Source organism: Theobroma cacao, chromosome 3, assembly GCF_000208745.1.
Source record: "Theobroma cacao cultivar B97-61/B2 chromosome 3, Criollo_cocoa_genome_V2, whole genome shotgun sequence".
NCBI lineage: Eukaryota > Viridiplantae > Streptophyta > Magnoliopsida > Malvales > Malvaceae > Theobroma > Theobroma cacao.
Genome location: NC_030852.1, coordinates 34,641,552 through 34,659,454, shown reverse-complemented (window position 1 = coordinate 34,659,454; position 17,903 = coordinate 34,641,552). Strand labels below are relative to the sequence as shown.

Here is a 17,903-nt window from a genome sequence, read left to right as displayed (position 1 = left end):
AACTAGGTATATGTTCCAAAAGTTCCTGGGACACCATTAATGATAATTTGCAGCTAATTTCTTACGTTTTATATCCAAGTCATTCTGCTTGGTATGCCTGTCATCTTAAACTCTTCAATATCTTCATTTTCTTGGTTCTAAGCCAAAAGATTAGTCCATTGTCAAGTGCCCCACTTAGCTGTTACGCAATTACTTTTCTGCTTGTTGCCTTTCCCCACGGATCATATTCATATCATTATCGAAGCTTCTGTCGCCTTTCGAACGTAAATTCCATGATAGTCATCAGTCGCTAACATTGATGCTATCGTGTTTTGATTTTGGCTTAAGAAAATTGGGATTATGGGTAGAAGCCGCCTACATTTTTTATTTTTGCTTAATAATAAAATCGATACAAGCAGAGAGATAGTCTTACAAATGGAGTGAAATATAAACGTTATCAATAATTATTAGATTTCCGTTTGAATTTGCTTATTTATTTATTTTAATGGTGTATTTATAGTTATAGTTATAATTATCATACAATACGTAATAGATATGTATAGTATGATACGACATGATACTAATAAAAAACTATATATATTTATGATTTTATCGTACTTGATTTAATATCAAAAGCATATTGTACTATATGTATTTTATGATATGAAACATATCGTACCATATAGTCGATACACTTTTTATAAGCTTAATTTTAATTAATTATTAAAAATTTTATTTTTTATTTTTTTAAGTTGGAACATGAAAAATTATATTTTATGAGTTTTAATTTTTAGATTTTAAACAAAAAAATACTAAAAAATTAAATTTCTTTTTAATTTTAACATGATAAATGTTTTTTAATTTTTAATTAATAAATTAATATAATAAATGTATATTTTATTTAAAAATCTATATTATTAAGAATTATGTTGAAAGTTTAAATTAAAAAAATAATCATCTTTTCAATCTATGTCCTATAATCTTTAATTTTTTTAAAAAATATAATATTTTTCAAATTTTTTATTTTACATAGAAATATTATTTATAATTAATTTTAAAATTTTTATAATATTTCCTGAAACGATATTGGATATTAAAGGTAAAATATGTATCTCATATTTTAATTTAACGATTATGCCTATCCGATAGTTGTCGGTAGCAGATTCGAGCTTAAGCTGAAAAGTCTAAATGGATGATTGATGGCAACGATTTTTCCATAGCAGGTACGAGATGCTGTGACACTTTTGAATATGAGATTGACATTGGTGTGCTCTTACCAACTACTTTCAGTCTTCCACGCAAAATCCATGAAGCGGGCCCTATATAGAGGGAAGTGAGGGAGAGTAAACCTCACAGTTGCTAGCAGAACTAGAATTCATTCATTAAGATTGGGATAATCCCACTTTCTCTTTTGTTTGCTATTTCTTCTGTAATCAGATATAGAAGTAATGGCATCAAAAAGTTGCGTTCTTCTTTCTTTTTTCACGGTTCTTGCTGTATCCTCAGCCTATCCATTCAAGAATAAGCAATACAAACCATGCAAACACTTGGTTCTCTACTTCCATGACATAATTTACAATGGCCAGAACAGGGAGAATGCCACATCCGCCATTGTTGCAGCACCACAAGGTGCTAACCTGACCATCCTGGCAGGTCAGTTCCATTTCGGGAACATAGTAGTTTTTGATGATCCCATTACCCTGGACAACAACCTTCACTCAAAGCCTGTTGGCAGGGCTCAAGGCATGTACATTTATGATACCAAAAACACCTTCACCGCTTGGCTAGGCTTTTCATTTGTTCTCAACAGCACGAACTACCAGGGCACCGTAAATTTCATTGGAGCTGATCCCCTGATGCAGAAGACCAGAGACATTTCAGTTGTGGGTGGCACCGGAGACTTTTTCATGCACAGGGGAGTCGCAACTTTGACGACCGATGCCTTTGAAGGGGAAGTGTATTTCAGGCTCAAAGTTGATATCAAGTTCTATGAATGCTGGTGATAAAGCAAATTGAAGAACAAGTACAATATAGAAAATGAGATAATAAGTGAGTGAAAATAAGTATGCTTTGTTTTGTAGTGAGTGTGATAGGGCATGTGCTGAAATGTACTGAAACGTGAAACATCTACACAGTCAGTTCTGCACTCTATGATTCTTGTTGAACCTTTGCCACTTCTAATTCCTTTTCCAGTTAAACATTCTGTTATATGGAAATCCTGTTCGATCTTAGATTACACTATAAGAGATTTAACTGCTGAGATTCTTGTGGAGACCAAAACCTACATGATGTAAGAGAATCTTAGTACGTAGGAAATAACAATAAATTTGGAGAGCTAATTACTCCAAAATAAAAGAAACCAATATTAACCAATTTTCTAAATAATTCGTCATCCACAATTCGAGGATGCCTTTCCTTTGCAGCTATAATATCTCACGTTTCTTATCAAGTCATTCTGCTTGGCCTATTGAATACATGTTCACCAGAAGCGACAGAAGACGTCCCAAAAATTAAAGGAATTCCTACGGTCTCTGTCTTTTCCATTCATGTCTCAATTACACTGACTTCACCATCACCACAATATAGAAAACCTAAGTCCATTGCTAAATGCTAATAATCAAGTGTCTAATTAGCGTAGGTGTACCTTGCCTTCACTTTTCTGCTTCTTGTCTTTACATTTGGATCATATTCATATCATTATCGGAAGACTGAGCCTTTATGGCTGTCACTCTTCATCCGGTCTTCTCCAATATGGCAGTTGCTAGCATCGGTTGTCAGATTTTGACTTGGAAAAAATGGGATTCCAGCAGAAGTTCTGGGCTACAATTTGCCTTTTTACTAAAGTACAAAATGGAATACAACTGGAGATGGAGCTAATTTGTGGTGCAGATACAATGAAATATAAAAGTTGTCCACATGTTTTAGACTTCCGTTTCACGTTGCAAGTATAATATTTTAGTAGTGCAACTACAGCGACAGCAGTAGGTAGCAAATCCGGGCTCAAGCAGAAAAGTCTATGGGGAGGATTTAGGCATAGCAGGACAAGATGCTTTGATATACGTTGAATCTGAAAATGGAAGCTCTTGCTCTCTCTCTCTTTTTATTTTGCCAGTCTACCCTTAAATTGACTCCTTCTGATTCGGTACTAAGGACTAATAATCCTTTGTGATATCCAAAATAAAGGCCATATATGGCAATTCCCATTCATCCTTGATCAAATGAAAATAATAAAGAATAAATAAATTATGGAAAGTGAACATATGTAGTATAGAAATTCAGTGGAGAGCAAAATTGACCTTCTATAATTTATTTATTCTTTATTATTTTACTTTGAACCAGGATGACTTGTAATTCTTTCTATACTAATGAACACCAAATTATTATCTTTCAGATAATGAACACCAAAGAGAGATTCTTAGCAAGGAAAAAAATGAAGGGATCAACTCTTCCTATAGCAATGGTCAAACAACATTTGATCAAGTGCTAGGGCAGTAAGACTGAAAGGCTAACAAGACCATACCCAAAAAGACCACAAACAGAAATCCCAGCCGCGTGGCTCAGTGGTACTACTCGTATCCTTCTGTCTTTCCTCAAGGGATCGATGTACCTAGAGTCTGTACTCTGCAGGCCTTTTAAAGAAGTCAAGCTCCGTTAGGCTTTGGAAATGGTACCGAATCCCTAGTCCTATGCCTTTCAAGGGGGATGTATGATCACTGATCAGCTCAGGAAATTAATGCTAATTTCCTGGTACATGTTCAGTCAAAATGCCCCCTTTTTCACCCAAATGAACCATTTGGTAGACTACCAACCTCCACCTATATACATGCTGCACTAGTACATATGGTCATTATGACAGCTGGAAAAAAATTATTTAATTAGATGGGGTGACTAACTAATTCTTGGTGAAAAAAATTAACTAATGTACTATTGTAACGCAATAGAATGCTACTTAAATTTAATTTACAAATTATGAAAAAAACACAAGAAAAAGAAACATTAAATATTAAATAATTTTAATTTGACAATACTTTTTATCATATTTTTATTTAAAATTATTTTTAGAATATATTGTTATCATCTTTTTAAAAAACTAACTTACAAAGATTTACCGGATCAATACTTATAAACTTTTTAAAATTCTCTTGTTTCTCCAATATGAAATTAAAAAATTTTATTTACGTTTTCTTAAACATTTAGCGTGACATGAATTGTAAAGTGAAATTAATATATGTTCGATTCTCAAAATATTAATAACTGTGAACTTGGTTCCATTGTCGCTGATCATATTGCCCATTTATCGCCGTAACATCCTTTAGCTTGCAGTCAACTAACTAAGTCCAAGGATTCCATAATTTCATTCATAAAGAAAGAACACTAATGTTGCTCTACCAAATCTCCCTACAGCATCCAATAATTGTGTTAATCTTTGATCTGAAGCTATCAAAACGATCAGTTAAACCCCTAGGGTGCCGACTGAAGAATGATTAAATGGATAAAGGTTGTCTCTTTTTGGTGGAAGTTACTGCTATCCAATCATTACTTTCAAGCCAATCGTTTCTTCATATTTAATTAACCAACAGAGTAACCCAAAAGTTTTGCAGTTGAAAGCTCTTGTATAAAGCAGCTCAACTTTTATGCAAAGCATATTATCACAGATTCCATAGTTTTTTTTTTTTTTTTTTTTGTAACCTTCTTGCTCTGAAATGAAAATGGAAGCAAGGAGATTTCTGCTACTTCTCTTCCTTCTCTCCCTCCTCTCCATATCTACTGCTGCAACAACACGAAAAATCCGCGCTAGGAAACCTTGTAAGAGCATGGTGCTCTATTTTCATGACATAATTTATAATGGCAAGAATGCAAAGAACGCAACTTCAGCCATCGTAGGTGCACCGCAATGGGCCAATAGAACCCTTTTGGCAGGACAGAACCATTTTGGAGATTTGGCTGTGTTTGATGATCCCATTACCTTAGATAACAATCTGCATTCAACCCCAGTTGGTCGTGCGCAAGGCTTTTATTTCTATGATAAGAAAGAGATTTTCACTGCTTGGTTGGGGTTCTCTTTTGTTTTCAATTCTACCGAGCATAAGGGAAGCATAAACTTTGCTGGGGCTGATCCATTGATGAACAAGACCAGGGATATCTCAGTAATTGGTGGAACCGGTGACTTCTTCATGGCTAGAGGAGTGGCTACTTTGATGACGGATGCCTTTGAAGGGGAAGTATACTTTCGCCTTCGTACCGATATTAAATTGTATGAATGTTGGCAACAAGTTTAAGTACTTGCTATAGCTATGCCAACAATCGATTGTCAAATTCAAGTTGTATTTTTCATTTTCCAAATATTTGTTTGTTGAGTCGTGAAGAGTTTCATCAATGGCAACACTGTACGAGGCTCTATTGTGGTTAGGCCCTCTGAATATTGCGTCTCTGTTTTGTTATGCAAAGCTGTATGTTCGGTAAAAAACAATAAAAGTCTTTTAATTGCTTTAGCAGAGGCACAGTTGCTTTACTTCTCTCTCCCCCATGTTGGTACGTAGTCCTTGTCTACTAGGTAGTGTGGATAGAAAGAAATTAAGAACAGTAGTTGTAAAGTTGGTTTCGTTATTTTTGACGTTTTTGTCATGGCTTGTTCAATTGTCTTTAATAACACCCTTTTATGTCTTTCCATACAAAATCAGTATTAATTCGTGACATTTTATCGCATTTAATTTTATAACATCTTCATTGTATTAACTCTTTTATTTATTGAAGAAAAAACTTTTAAATTTATCTCGATTTTAATTTTCAGATTACTTGTTATGAACTCATATTTTTAATTTATGATAATATAACAATAAATTAATTCTTTTCAATTAAGTGATAACCATCGATTATTTGTCAAAAAAAAAGAAAAGAGAATCATTAGTACACGGTCCTTTATAATTTGATGCCTTTACCTGCTTTTGGAGTTTTTGTTACTTTGGTTGGTGAGTCCAACGAAAAGACAGATTTATTATTTCCAAATGGGGAAAAAGAGGAAAATCATTAACAATAGTTAAGGTATGATTAAAATATATAAGGTAAGTAGTTGAAACATTACTGAAAGGATAGTGACAATACAGGAATAAACTTTTTGTTAATATTAATCGACACCCATCATAGAATAGCACATAATTCGAATAAAAAATTAAGTAATTCTTAATGACAATTGATAGAAAAACATATTTTGATGTTATATATGCTAATTTGTTGGTTCAATTTTTTTGATTAAAAGACCTATTCAGTTCCTGTATTTTTAATTTTGTTCAATTTAGTCTTTATACTTAAAATCGAAGTAATTTAATCTTTTGATTTTGAATATTGCGTCAATTCAATCCCTCTCCCCAGCGACATCCAATTTTACCGTTAAAAAATGATGTCAACGATGATATCAGTGATGATGTGTCATATTTTGATGATGTGACATATTTTGATGATGTGATATCGAGTGATGACGTGACAACGCAACGTGGCACTATACGATGATGTGGCAATGACATGCTGACATGTTAGTGCACGTGGCAGGTCAAAAATTTTCCAAAAATTTTTTTGTGCCACATCATAGGGACTAAATTGAACAAAAATATATAATACAGAGTCTAAATTGAACAAAAATTGAGATGTTGAGGACTAAATTGAAAAAAATATTTGAAAAATAAAAATCTNAAAAAAAATTCATACTTAAAGTCAAATTTAAATGAATACCTTGCATACGTTAAAATAAAATAATATAAAATAACTAACTATTTTGATTTAGTTATAACTTTCATAATTTACAAATACACATTATTTTGAAATTATTCAACACTTACTCAACTTACCTTTTATTTAAATTTACTCAAATTAGCAAAATATGTTGATTTAGTTACAACTTTCACAATTTATAAATACACATTCTTTTGAAATTATTCAATTCTTACCCAATTTATACTTTATTTAAATTTACTCAAAATTTTTTATAAAACAATTTTATTTAAATTCAAACATTACAATCAAATTCTGCTAAATTTAAATTTAATTATTAATTTAGATCTACAAAAAATTTACAATAAAATAAAATGGTACAAATATTTATAGTTATATTTAACTTTATCAATAATAATTGCAGTCTTTAATTTATGAAATTTCAACTTAAAAAATATAACTTGAAATATTAAACAAAATAAAAACATAAAAAAATAAAAAAATTAGAAGGATGGAGCTCAGATTCTATAGTTGTAATAAAAGGTTTGTCATGTCCAAATTAAACAATTCAAAATAAGAAATTATTTTTATAATCATCACTAACTCCATATCTCTGATTTTCATCTTTTTAAAAGAAAAAAATTAAATCAACATATTTTGCTAATTTGATTTTAGCTCAAGTAAAAAACTAAGTTAAATAAATTTCAAATTTTTATACTATTATAAATAGAAAAAAAAAGAATTTATTTAGTCATTTTATATTATTTTATTTTAACGTAATATAAATTATTTATCTAAATTTGACTTAAAGTATGAAATTTTTTCAATTTTTTTTATAAAAGGAGAATTCAAACTTAGTTTTTGTAAAAAAGATAAATTAATTTACATATTTTAAAATCAAATAATCAGTAAGAAAATATATATATTTTTTAACACTGTAAATCTTTTACACTTAAATATTTGGCTTATTAATATACATATCAATAATTTATTTAAAAATTTATATTTTTTAAATATTTTTTTAATTTAGTCCCTCAATATCTTAATTTTGTTTAATTTAATTCTTGTATTATATATTTTTGTTCAATGTAATTCTTATGACGTGGCAAAAATTTATTTTTTTAAATTGTCATGTGACACTGATATGTCAACATGTCCAAAATACTAACTTGAAGAGATTTACAGGATCAATACTTATAAACTTTTCAAAATTATCTTATCTGCCTATATGAGATTAAAGAATCTTATTTATATATATTTTCTTAAATATTTAGCGTGACATGAGTTGTAAAGTGAAGTTAATGCATGTTCAATCCCCAAAATATTAACAACATTAAAATGTCGTTTTCTCTTTAAAACAAAACTGTGAATAAGACTGCATTGTAATTAACTGTGAAACTGATTCCATTGTCGCAGATCATATTGCCCATTTATCACCATAACATCCTTTAGCTTACAGTCAACTAACTAAAGTCAAAGGATTCCATAATTTCATTCATACAGTAAGAACACTAATGTTGCTCTACCAAATCTCCCTGCAGCATCCAATAATTGTGCTAATCTTTGATCTGACGCTATCAAAACGATCAGTTAAACGCCTAGGGTGCAGATTGAATTCAATGGATAAGGGTAGTCACTTTTTGGTGGAGTTACTGCTATCCAATTATTCCTTCAAAGCCAAGCATTACTTCATATTTAATTAACCAACAGAATAACCTAAAAGTTTTGCAGTTGAAAGCTCTTGTATAAAGCCGCTCAAGTTTTATTCAAAGCATACTATCACAGATTCCATAGTTTTTTTTTTTTGTAACCTTCTTGCTCTGAAATGAAAATGGAAGCAAGGAGATTTCTGCTACTTCTCTTCCTTCTCTCCCTCCTCTCCATATCTACTGCTGCAACAACACGAAAAATCCGCGCCAGGAAACCTTGTAAGAGCATGGTGCTCTATTTTCATGACATAATTTATAATGGCAAGAATGCAAAGAACGCAACTTCAGCCATCGTAGGTGCACCGCAATGGGCCAATAGAACCCTTTTGGCAGGACAGAACCATTTTGGAGATTTGGCTGTGTTTGATGATCCCATTACCTTAGATAACAATCTGCATTCAACCCCAGTTGGTCGTGCGCAAGGCTTTTATTTCTATGATAAGAAAGAGATTTTCACTGCTTGGTTGGGGTTCTCTTTTGTTTTCAATTCTACCGAGCATAAGGGAAGCATAAACTTTGCTGGGGCTGATCCATTGATGAACAAGACCAGGGATATCTCAGTAATTGGTGGAACCGGTGACTTCTTCATGGCTAGAGGAGTGGCTACTTTGATGACGGATGCCTTTGAAGGGGAAGTATACTTTCGCCTTCGTACCGATATTAAATTGTATGAATGTTGGCAACAAGTTTAAGTACTTGCTATAGCTATACCAATAATCGATTGTCAAATTCAAGTTGTATTTTTCATTTTCCAAGTATTTGTTTGTTGAGTCGTGAAGAGTTTCATCAATGGCAATACTGTACGAGACTCTGTTGTGGTTAGGCCCTCTGAATATTTCGTCTCTGTTTTGTTATGCAAAGCTGTATGTTCGGTAAAAAACAATAAAAGTCTTTTAATTGCTTTAGCAGATGGACAGTTGCTTTACTTTTCTCTCTCCCATGTTGGTACGTAGTCCTTGTCTACTAGGTAGTGTGGATAGAAAGAAATCAAGAACAGCAGTTGTAAAGTTGGTTTCGTTATTTTTGACGTTTTTGTCATGGCTTGTTCAATTGTTTTTAACAACACCTTTTTATGTCTTTTCATATAAAATCGATATTAATTTTTGACATTTTATTGCATTTAACTTTGTAATGCTTTTATTGTATTAACTCTTTTATTTATTGAAGAGAAAACTTTTACACTTATCTCAAATTTTGATTTTTGATATCACTTATTATGAATTTATATTTTTAATTTATGATAATATAATAACAAATTAACTCTTTTCAATTAAGTGATAACCATCGATTATTTGTCAAAAAAAAAGAAAAGAGAATCATTAGTACACGGTCCTTTATAATTTGATGCCTTTACCTGCTTTTGGAGTTTTTGTTGCTTTGGTTGGTGAGTCCAACGAAAAGACAGATTTATTATTTCCAAATGGGGAAAACGAGGAAAATCACTAACAATAGTTAAGGTATGATTAAAATATATAAGGTAAGTAGTTGAAACATTACTGAAAGGATAGTGACAATACAGGAATAAACTTTTTGTTAATATCAATGGACACCCATCATAGAATAGCACATAATTCGAACCAAAAATTAAGTAATTCTTAATTACAATTGATAGAAAAACATATTTTGATGTTATGTAAGCTAACTTTGCTGGGTCAATTTTGTTTTCATTATAAGTGAGAAGCTATTTGCACCATAATTGCTATTATTAGAAACACTCAATTCGATTCAAAGAACATGAGTTGGGTCACCTGGTGCCTCGTGCCACCAATTATTATTCTTTTTTTCTTTTGGGCACATATTGGTCCAATGATTATGCCTAGGCGCAGTGATGAAGTTATATGAAGTATTAAATATAGATCACGTTTAAACCAAAATTTATTCTACGTAAACTCACTTAGAAATTCTATATATGGATTGACCCTGGAGTAGCCAATCGGCCAATCCTCAAAGCAGACACGAAATGGCTGCTACAAGACTCACTTCAACCCTTGTGCTCTGTCTCCTCCTCCTCCTCTCTAGCTCCACCGCCACCCATAGGAGGAAAATCCGGTCACGCCGGCCCTGTAAGCAGATGGTGTTTTACTTCCATGACATTCTTTACAATGGAAAGAATGCCAAGAACGCAACTTCAGCCATAGTGGGTGCACCTGCATGGGGCAACAGGACGATCTTGGCAGGACAAAACCATTTTGGTAACTTGGTCGTGTTCGATGACCCCATTACCTTAGACAACAATCCACATTCAACCCGGGTTGGACGGGCTCAAGGCTTTTATCTCTATGACAGGAAAGATTACTTCACAGCTTGGCTAGGATTTTCGCTTGTGTTCAACTCCACTCAGCACAGACCACAGAGGAAGGATAACATTTGCGGGGCCTGATCCCTTGAACAAAACAAGGGACATCTCGGTGATTGGTGGAACTGGGGATTTCTTCATGGCTCGAGGGATAGCCACTTTGATGACTGATGCAGTTGAGGGGGAAGTTTATTTCAGGCTCCATGTTGATATCAAGTTATATGAGTGTTGGTAACCAGTGTCCTTAGTCACTCAAGGATTGTTTTTTCTTATGTTGTTCACTTTTATGTTTGCTATCATGTCTTCTTTTCACCTGATATTTTAATTTTTATAGTATTTACGTTATTCGAATTTAAAAAATTTTGATAACTGTATGATGTTTTTTTGAGTTTAAAGAATTATTATATTTCATGAGAGTTGTTAGTTCTTTTATTACAAATTATTCATTACCCACAATACTTTAATATTTAATTTATTAATTAATACAGAATCTCTCTCTTAAAAAAATAAAAATCTAATCTCCTTCCCTCAAATAATAAAAAAAATTATTCGTTACCCACAACTTTCTTTCATGAAAACCATTAAATAGCCTTCATCAAACCTGATGGCCATGGTACAATTTTAGGCGTAGTTTGGTTTTGGGCTTTTGGAAACTCACAAGCTCTCTGACGTCCTTTAACAAAAGCCCATGGATATTGGTCCAATGATCTCATAGAAACAAGAATTCTTGACCCAAAGGTTAATTTTAAGCCCAAGCAATGGTTTCAAAACTTGACAGTTAACATGAAATTGTAGATAACCGCTGGATTTGTATTGGCGCTATTATCATGGGATGACTTTTATTATTTATCCATTTATCTATGGACACCATCATTTCTAAGGCGAAAACGAGAACCAGAGGTTGAGGTACAGAAGCAGGGAGCTGCTGAGAGAGTGTGAGAGAATGCGAGGCATAACGCTCACGGAGAGCGGATTGGTTGTTCTCTCGCTGTTGCCTCCATGTCTTAAACCACCCAAGTCTTTCACTTCTCATTTGCTTTCTTTGAATGTTAATTCTCTCTCCAAGAAGCAGTACTCCTCCAAGCTCTCTTCTCGCCACCAAAGCCTTCTTTTCTCTAGGTATACTTTCATTTCTTTGTTTCCTTTTCTTTAGAACTTTTCCTTTTGTTCTTTATACCCTGCCTGTCTCTTTGTACTGAAAAGTTACTAGCAAGAAAAGCAAGTGGTGAACCCATAAGCAGAAGAAGCTGCCTGTGGGAAATGCTTATGACTAGTGGGTGGTTGATCGGGGTAGTTTTAATATCTGTCTAGTGGGAGAAAGAATGGACATGCCAATTGGAATGACATAATTGTCAGAAGAAAAAGAAAAGCATCAATCTATTTGTTAACTGAAGAATCACATATAATTTGATCTTACTCTCTCAATATTAGGTGCCAAAATGCTATGCAAATGGTGGGGAGTGGAGAAGGCGATTCAGTTATAGATTTAAATGATATTTTTTTTTATACAGGTGTTATAGAAATTGGTCTGAAAGGACATGTGAGGAACGGTTTGGGCGTTTTCTGCAAAAGGTTGCTGAACTTCAGCATGGCCTGGTAAGATTTCTTATATCAAGTTCCTTTTCTTCTTTGTTTTAATGATCTTAACTATGTAGAGAACTTTAAATACAGTACTTGAATTTTCTGATGTTCAGTTTGGTACGATAGAATGTGAAGTTTAACCATAGCATGTCTTAATGAAATATATGGCATATCTACTTTTAAGGTTTGATTCAAAACCCTAATCCTTGCTTTTTCCTTTTGGATGTTATAATTAGGAAAGAAATTGTTTGCCTATTCCCTCATTGTAGCAATTTTCTGTTTTCATCAGTTAATGTTGCTGACTGACCGATAATTGCCAAATATTTTACCTAGCATTAATTCTGTGGCTTTCTCTCTGCAATATAGGAGTTCTTACAAGTTGTTATATGCATTTATCTGATTTCTTCATTTTCGACCAGGAACATAAGTATGTTGATTGCAAGAATGGGGAAGAGACTCGAGCATTGGGGCACAATTCAGAGGACTGTTGTGTTTCAGATCATGCACCTGTGAATTATAACTTGAGAAGGGGAAATTTTATAGCTACAAATTTGGCAATCTCAAATACATTGTTTAACAAGCTGCTAAAGTTTATGGTTCTTTTTGGGTTGTTCACATTTCAAGGCTCACAACCAGCAGCTGCTGTCTCAGATATTGCTAGTGGGTTGCAGTTGATTCCTTACATAGGGGACCTTGGTGATATTAGCACAGGTTTTGCTTCAGTTAGGAAAATCTCCCTGTAACTTTTATGCATGATACTTTTATTGTTCCAATTAAGGCCTATGCATAGTAATTCAGCTTCACCTAGTAATTATGTTGAAGCTTAAAGCACTTCCTTCCGTTAACTGTTTAAAACTTAATGGACTCCAGTGTCCTTTAGAATTTAATGTTTAAGCAACTGATCTTTTCAATCTGGAAATATGACTGTATATTGTGATTGTTGAGGCATTAGCTACTCCTTTAGTTCTTTTTCCCCCTCTTAGTTGTAACAGTACTTATTTCCCAATTCACTTTCCTTTGTAAAGTTTTGAAGGAAAAAGAAAGAATGAAAACACTGCTAATTTCCTTTTGGTAGACTACAGTGTTTGCACATACAAACACACATCTTGAACTACTATAATTGAAGCATTTTCTTTTATTGCAGGCATTCTTGCTGATATTTTTCTCAGAGCTGGGAGACAAAACCTTTTTCATTGCGGTAAGACCAAACCACATAATATTTTATTAGTGTCGAGGAAGAATCTGCGAATGATCTTTCTTTCAGATGCTATTTTTAAGATGGGGTCAAATTTTGTATACTTGTCTGTCTAGATACATATCTCTTTCCCACAAGCACAAAGTTGTATCTTATTTCTTATTGAGACACATTAAACGCTTTGTCTTTTACCATTGTCATTTTGGCTTGGATGGATTCCTAGTGCTAACAGAAGATCCATTCTTTATATCATTTCTTTTATCCACCTTTAAGCAATTTCTTTTCCATTAGCACATGTGTATAAATTCCCTAGTTCTCAAACTGAAGATAGACTATTGAGTGCACCCTGATTTGGATGTTTTATATGCAGGCACTTTTAGCAGCTAGAAATTCTGCTGGTGTAGTTTTCACTGGGACTTTTGGTGCACTTGCGTATGTTGTTCTGCCCATGCATGGTGATTTAGAAGTCCTTTGCATTTTTTAATTTCATTAGATGAGATTCCTCATAGGTGTGTGCTTCACTTGGAAAACACATGGGAATTTCTTTTTAAATAATTGAAGTGTTTATCTATTATGTGCAGGGCAATGACAATAATATCTGTTGTTCTCGGACGAACTTTTCACTATGTCGATGAACTCCTTCCATTCAGGTTTTTAACTTTAGATTTTATTTATATTCGAAACCTGGGCAGATAAAATTCAATTGTCCCAATGCATATTGTAATGCCACTAAATGCAACAAATGTGTATAAATTTGAGATATTTCTGATGCGTTTTAACTCAGCTATTTGCAGCACAAAGTTAAATCAATGGAAAAGATAAAATTTTCTTTTCTGCAGAAGTTTTTAGATCAATAAATCATTACACTTTCAAACAATTTAGTAGTTCAAAACAGCTAGGATGGCTATGCAAATTGATTAATTTCAAAAAATTTGGTCAGCAGTTGTCTTGATGCGTGGTTCATAAGATTCTTCTCTAACATTAGACTATTAATGCTCAGGTTCGGTGAGGCTGATCTGCCTATTGACGACATTGCTGCAGTGTGCCTTTTGGTATATTATCCTCTTTTTAGGCTTTAGCTGTGGGTGAATATGCAGAAAGCACATTATATGCCAAAAAATGTTCTATAGAGGAACCTGTAGCTTGGATTTCTTTCCCAACTGACATAAGAAGAAAATTAAGCTCATTCAACAAACTGCAGGTATATTTTGGAGTTTCAACATTGCTTGATGCTGCTTCAAGTGATAATCAAAAAGCGGATGAAGAACAAAAGGAGGTCAAACTACCACTTCCCTAAATGATGCCTTAAGAAGTTACCTGACCTGCCTTGGAGATTCAAGCTCCAATATTGGTCCTTTTTTCAAGTAATATTTTTCATTTTAAAACTCATTTAAATAAGTTTCACATCTTGTGGAATCAAACAGGCAGAACTAGCAGTTTCAGAATTTTCTGGAAATGGAGCTGGGATCTTAGCTGCTGCTAACACTGTTGTTAGCACTTTCATCTTAGTTTTCATTGCTGAGTGGGGTGATAAATCATTCTTTTCGACAATCGGTCAGTTCCAATTCTGCAAATTTACATTTAATGATAATTGCTATTGGGTTTGTTACTATTAGAATGGATCATTGCTCTGTTATACATACTCAACACAAAAGATTATTATGAATCTATCTTTGATGGCTGAATTTACGAGTTTAGAATGACTTCTTTAGATCAATATAAAGTAGGTGAATTTTTTGGATGAATTTTAGTGTGGAAAAGAATTTCCCGTGCATTTACTTTCCACCATATATCTCAAGGCAGATGGGCATGATCAGTCTTAATAACTCAAGCTAATGGTCAACAGAAACATACAAGTTGATTATTTAAAGATGATGGAAAAAGGAATTTTTTTTTATCTATTCTTCAATCAAAAGATGCTGTTCATATTCTAATTGCAGAATTTCCGAGTCAAATATCATGTAAAAGCAAGCTAAATTTGCTTGAAATCTGTTTTTGTGGATGCCAAAGCACTTGGTCTTTTTTCCTTGTAAATTCCTTTTTCTGGCTATTTGGCGGTCTGAAACTGAGATGTTGATATGTTTAGGTATATTCAATCAGGATTGTTTTAATCATATAAGTTTTACCTGGTGAATTTCTCAAGCTAGAGTCAAGTCTTTCATACTCACTCTACCAAGCATGGCTGCCTCCCTCTCAATCCTATATTTACACACGGTTCTCTTCTTCTCATGCAGCACTAGCAGCTGCCTCTTCACCTCTTGGAGTCATTGGAGGCGCACTGGCTGGTCATGGTGTTGCTACTCTGGTACCTTATACTTGACCACACAAGAAACAACACAAAAATAGTCTTTTCTTTGCAGCCACTTTCAACAAACAGTATATTTGCAAAAACTGCTAGTTTACCATAAAATCAGGAAAAGAAAAAGATTGTTTTTTTTTTTTTGCTGAAAACATGCTTCTGAAGTCAGAATTTACCCAATGCTAATAGTGCTACAGATCTCTTATAATATGTAGATCACAATTGCAGAACATAAATCTATAAATCAAAATTGATAAGATCAGTTAGTTGAACAACCAATTTACCTCAGGCATCAGGCCCCTTATCAATCCAATTAAAGTTTTTACTTTTTCTCTTTACAATTTTTAATACATTATTTTATAGACCTGATTAACTTGCAAATTCCTTCGACAGCTTGCTGTTTTGGGAGGCTCTTTACTGGGAACATTCTTATCAGAGAAGGTAAATTTTGGAACTTTCAACCTTGTTCATCCGTTCATCAAGGGACATCCCGGGCATTCCTTGTTCCCACTTGGTTTCTATAGCACTAAGCCAGGCAAAGAGGATCAGAGGCCTCATTTCTACTGCATACATGGAATTACAAAATCTCTAACTATATCTTTCGGACATACAAATAATTTTATTCTTAAGCATAAAACTTGAATCTTCCTTACAATTATTAATATTAAGAATATAGTGGAAAGCTCGATGCTTCAAGATATTCCACATGGACTTGGAACCATCCTCGTCGAGTTTATAGTGATTTCAAACTTAGTGTTATTAGTATCCCGACCTTGTCTCATTCCTTTCCTCCTCAAGCCTAATAATTGGAAATTATTCCAAATTATTATCTCGTGGCCATTAAGCCCCATTCAGATCTGGTCAATAATGATCTTTAATTTTCAGTGGAATATAAGTTATGGAATGGAAGTTTGGTTTGAGCCAGTCATCACCATATTATCTTAGCCGACAGATTTATTCTTTGGTATAAATCATCTAGTCCAACAATGTAAAGTCAGCATGGTATTTGTACCTTTAAAAGGTGCAATGGTTGGTCCAACATGTTCAGGCCACCACATATCATATTGTCATCCCATATGACTAACTCAGTTTTTGGAATATCTAAGCAACTGTGCGGATTGTGTGCCATTGGGACATCTTCTTCCTTTGCCCTTTCAATGCAACTGCTTAACTTTAAGCGATGAAGCATATTAAGCTTTCTTATATACATTTCATCCATCAAGTACCATTGAAGTCTTACTTTTGATTCTTGTGCAGGCTATTGCCTACATCGGCGGTACTCTTTTTCTCGTCTTCGCTGCTGTTACACTGATTGAGATTGTGAATTAAGGGTTGGAGAATATAGTGTCTGACATTTTTGTGCACTTGTTCAAGACTTGCTCTCTGCTCCTGGTATTGATGATATCTACTCTTATATCATGGATGTGTTACATATTGAATCAAATCATGAGCTGAAACATGATTGGATAGTTGCATTCTGTATGATATTCTTGTTGTTCAAGATCTGTAATCGGTGGCTGATATAATACAATGACAGAACTTTGAAGGCCAAGCAGGGCAAGTTGGCTAAAAATTTTAAGGAATTCACTTTCTTTTTTAACTCTTCAGGGTGTGGGGTAACAACGTGTACACGCATACAAGGGCGGAGATAAAGAGGGGGCAAAATTTGGATAGACGTGGCCGACCCATGCCCATCCGTTAAACCTTTTGACAGAGAATCAAAAAGGCGAGCCTCAAAAGATGATTGTGAAGGTGGACAAACCCCACTTCCTGGTTCTTTTCCTTTGCCAACTTTCTCCATTAACCTCTCTTTATTTCCACGTCTGCTGCGTACGTCGCCTATCTGTCCAATGCATACTCCACTTTCATTCCTTACTCTTTTCACCTCTGCTAGCAATATTGAGATTCATTATTGGAACAAATTTATAGTTATGTGTAGCAGCACAAGGAAAGAAATGCTAGAATCCACCTTGCTGATGTTCCAGATTATGTTAAACCATTTCCTGGGTATACCCATGACTTTACTTAACCCCATAAATTACCTGTAACTCTCATAGGACTACTGTGGGAGGGAGGGAGGGAGGGAGGAGCAGGGAATAATTGAAGTTATAACAGTTAAAGGAAGAAAGGATTTGAAAG

At 33.7% G+C, this 17,903-nt stretch overlaps 4 protein-coding genes and 1 pseudogene across 4 annotated transcripts; all 5 read left to right on the top strand.

The window, feature by feature from the left end:
* On the top strand, window positions 1,285-2,215 carry LOC18606622 (disease resistance response protein 206). The gene has a single exon (XM_007040336.2). It carries the CDS (start codon window positions 1,428-1,430, stop codon window positions 1,980-1,982), a length of 555 nt encoding a protein of 184 aa, XP_007040398.1. The 5' UTR covers window positions 1,285-1,427; the 3' UTR covers window positions 1,983-2,215.
* Window positions 4,638-5,631, top strand: LOC108661087 (disease resistance response protein 206-like). The gene has a single exon (XM_018116882.1). The coding sequence runs from the start codon at window positions 4,683-4,685 to the stop codon at window positions 5,256-5,258; it is 576 nt and encodes a 191-aa protein (XP_017972371.1). The 5' UTR covers window positions 4,638-4,682; the 3' UTR covers window positions 5,259-5,631.
* Window positions 8,410-9,318, top strand: LOC108661078 (disease resistance response protein 206-like). The gene has a single exon (XM_018116817.1). The coding sequence runs from the start codon at window positions 8,510-8,512 to the stop codon at window positions 9,083-9,085; it is 576 nt and encodes a 191-aa protein (XP_017972306.1). The 5' UTR covers window positions 8,410-8,509; the 3' UTR covers window positions 9,086-9,318.
* On the top strand, window positions 10,349-10,960 carry LOC108661230 (annotated as a pseudogene).
* On the top strand, window positions 11,548-17,347 carry LOC18606620 (GDT1-like protein 1, chloroplastic). The gene is made up of 12 exons (XM_018118299.1): window positions 11,548-11,808; window positions 12,201-12,285; window positions 12,690-12,992; window positions 13,415-13,468; window positions 13,836-13,897; window positions 14,047-14,115; window positions 14,466-14,517; window positions 14,667-14,741; window positions 14,890-15,019; window positions 15,700-15,770; window positions 16,158-16,205; window positions 17,022-17,347. The coding sequence occupies exons 1-12, from the start codon at window positions 11,633-11,635 to the stop codon at window positions 17,091-17,093; spliced, it is 1,197 nt and encodes a 398-aa protein (XP_017973788.1). The 5' UTR covers window positions 11,548-11,632; the 3' UTR covers window positions 17,094-17,347.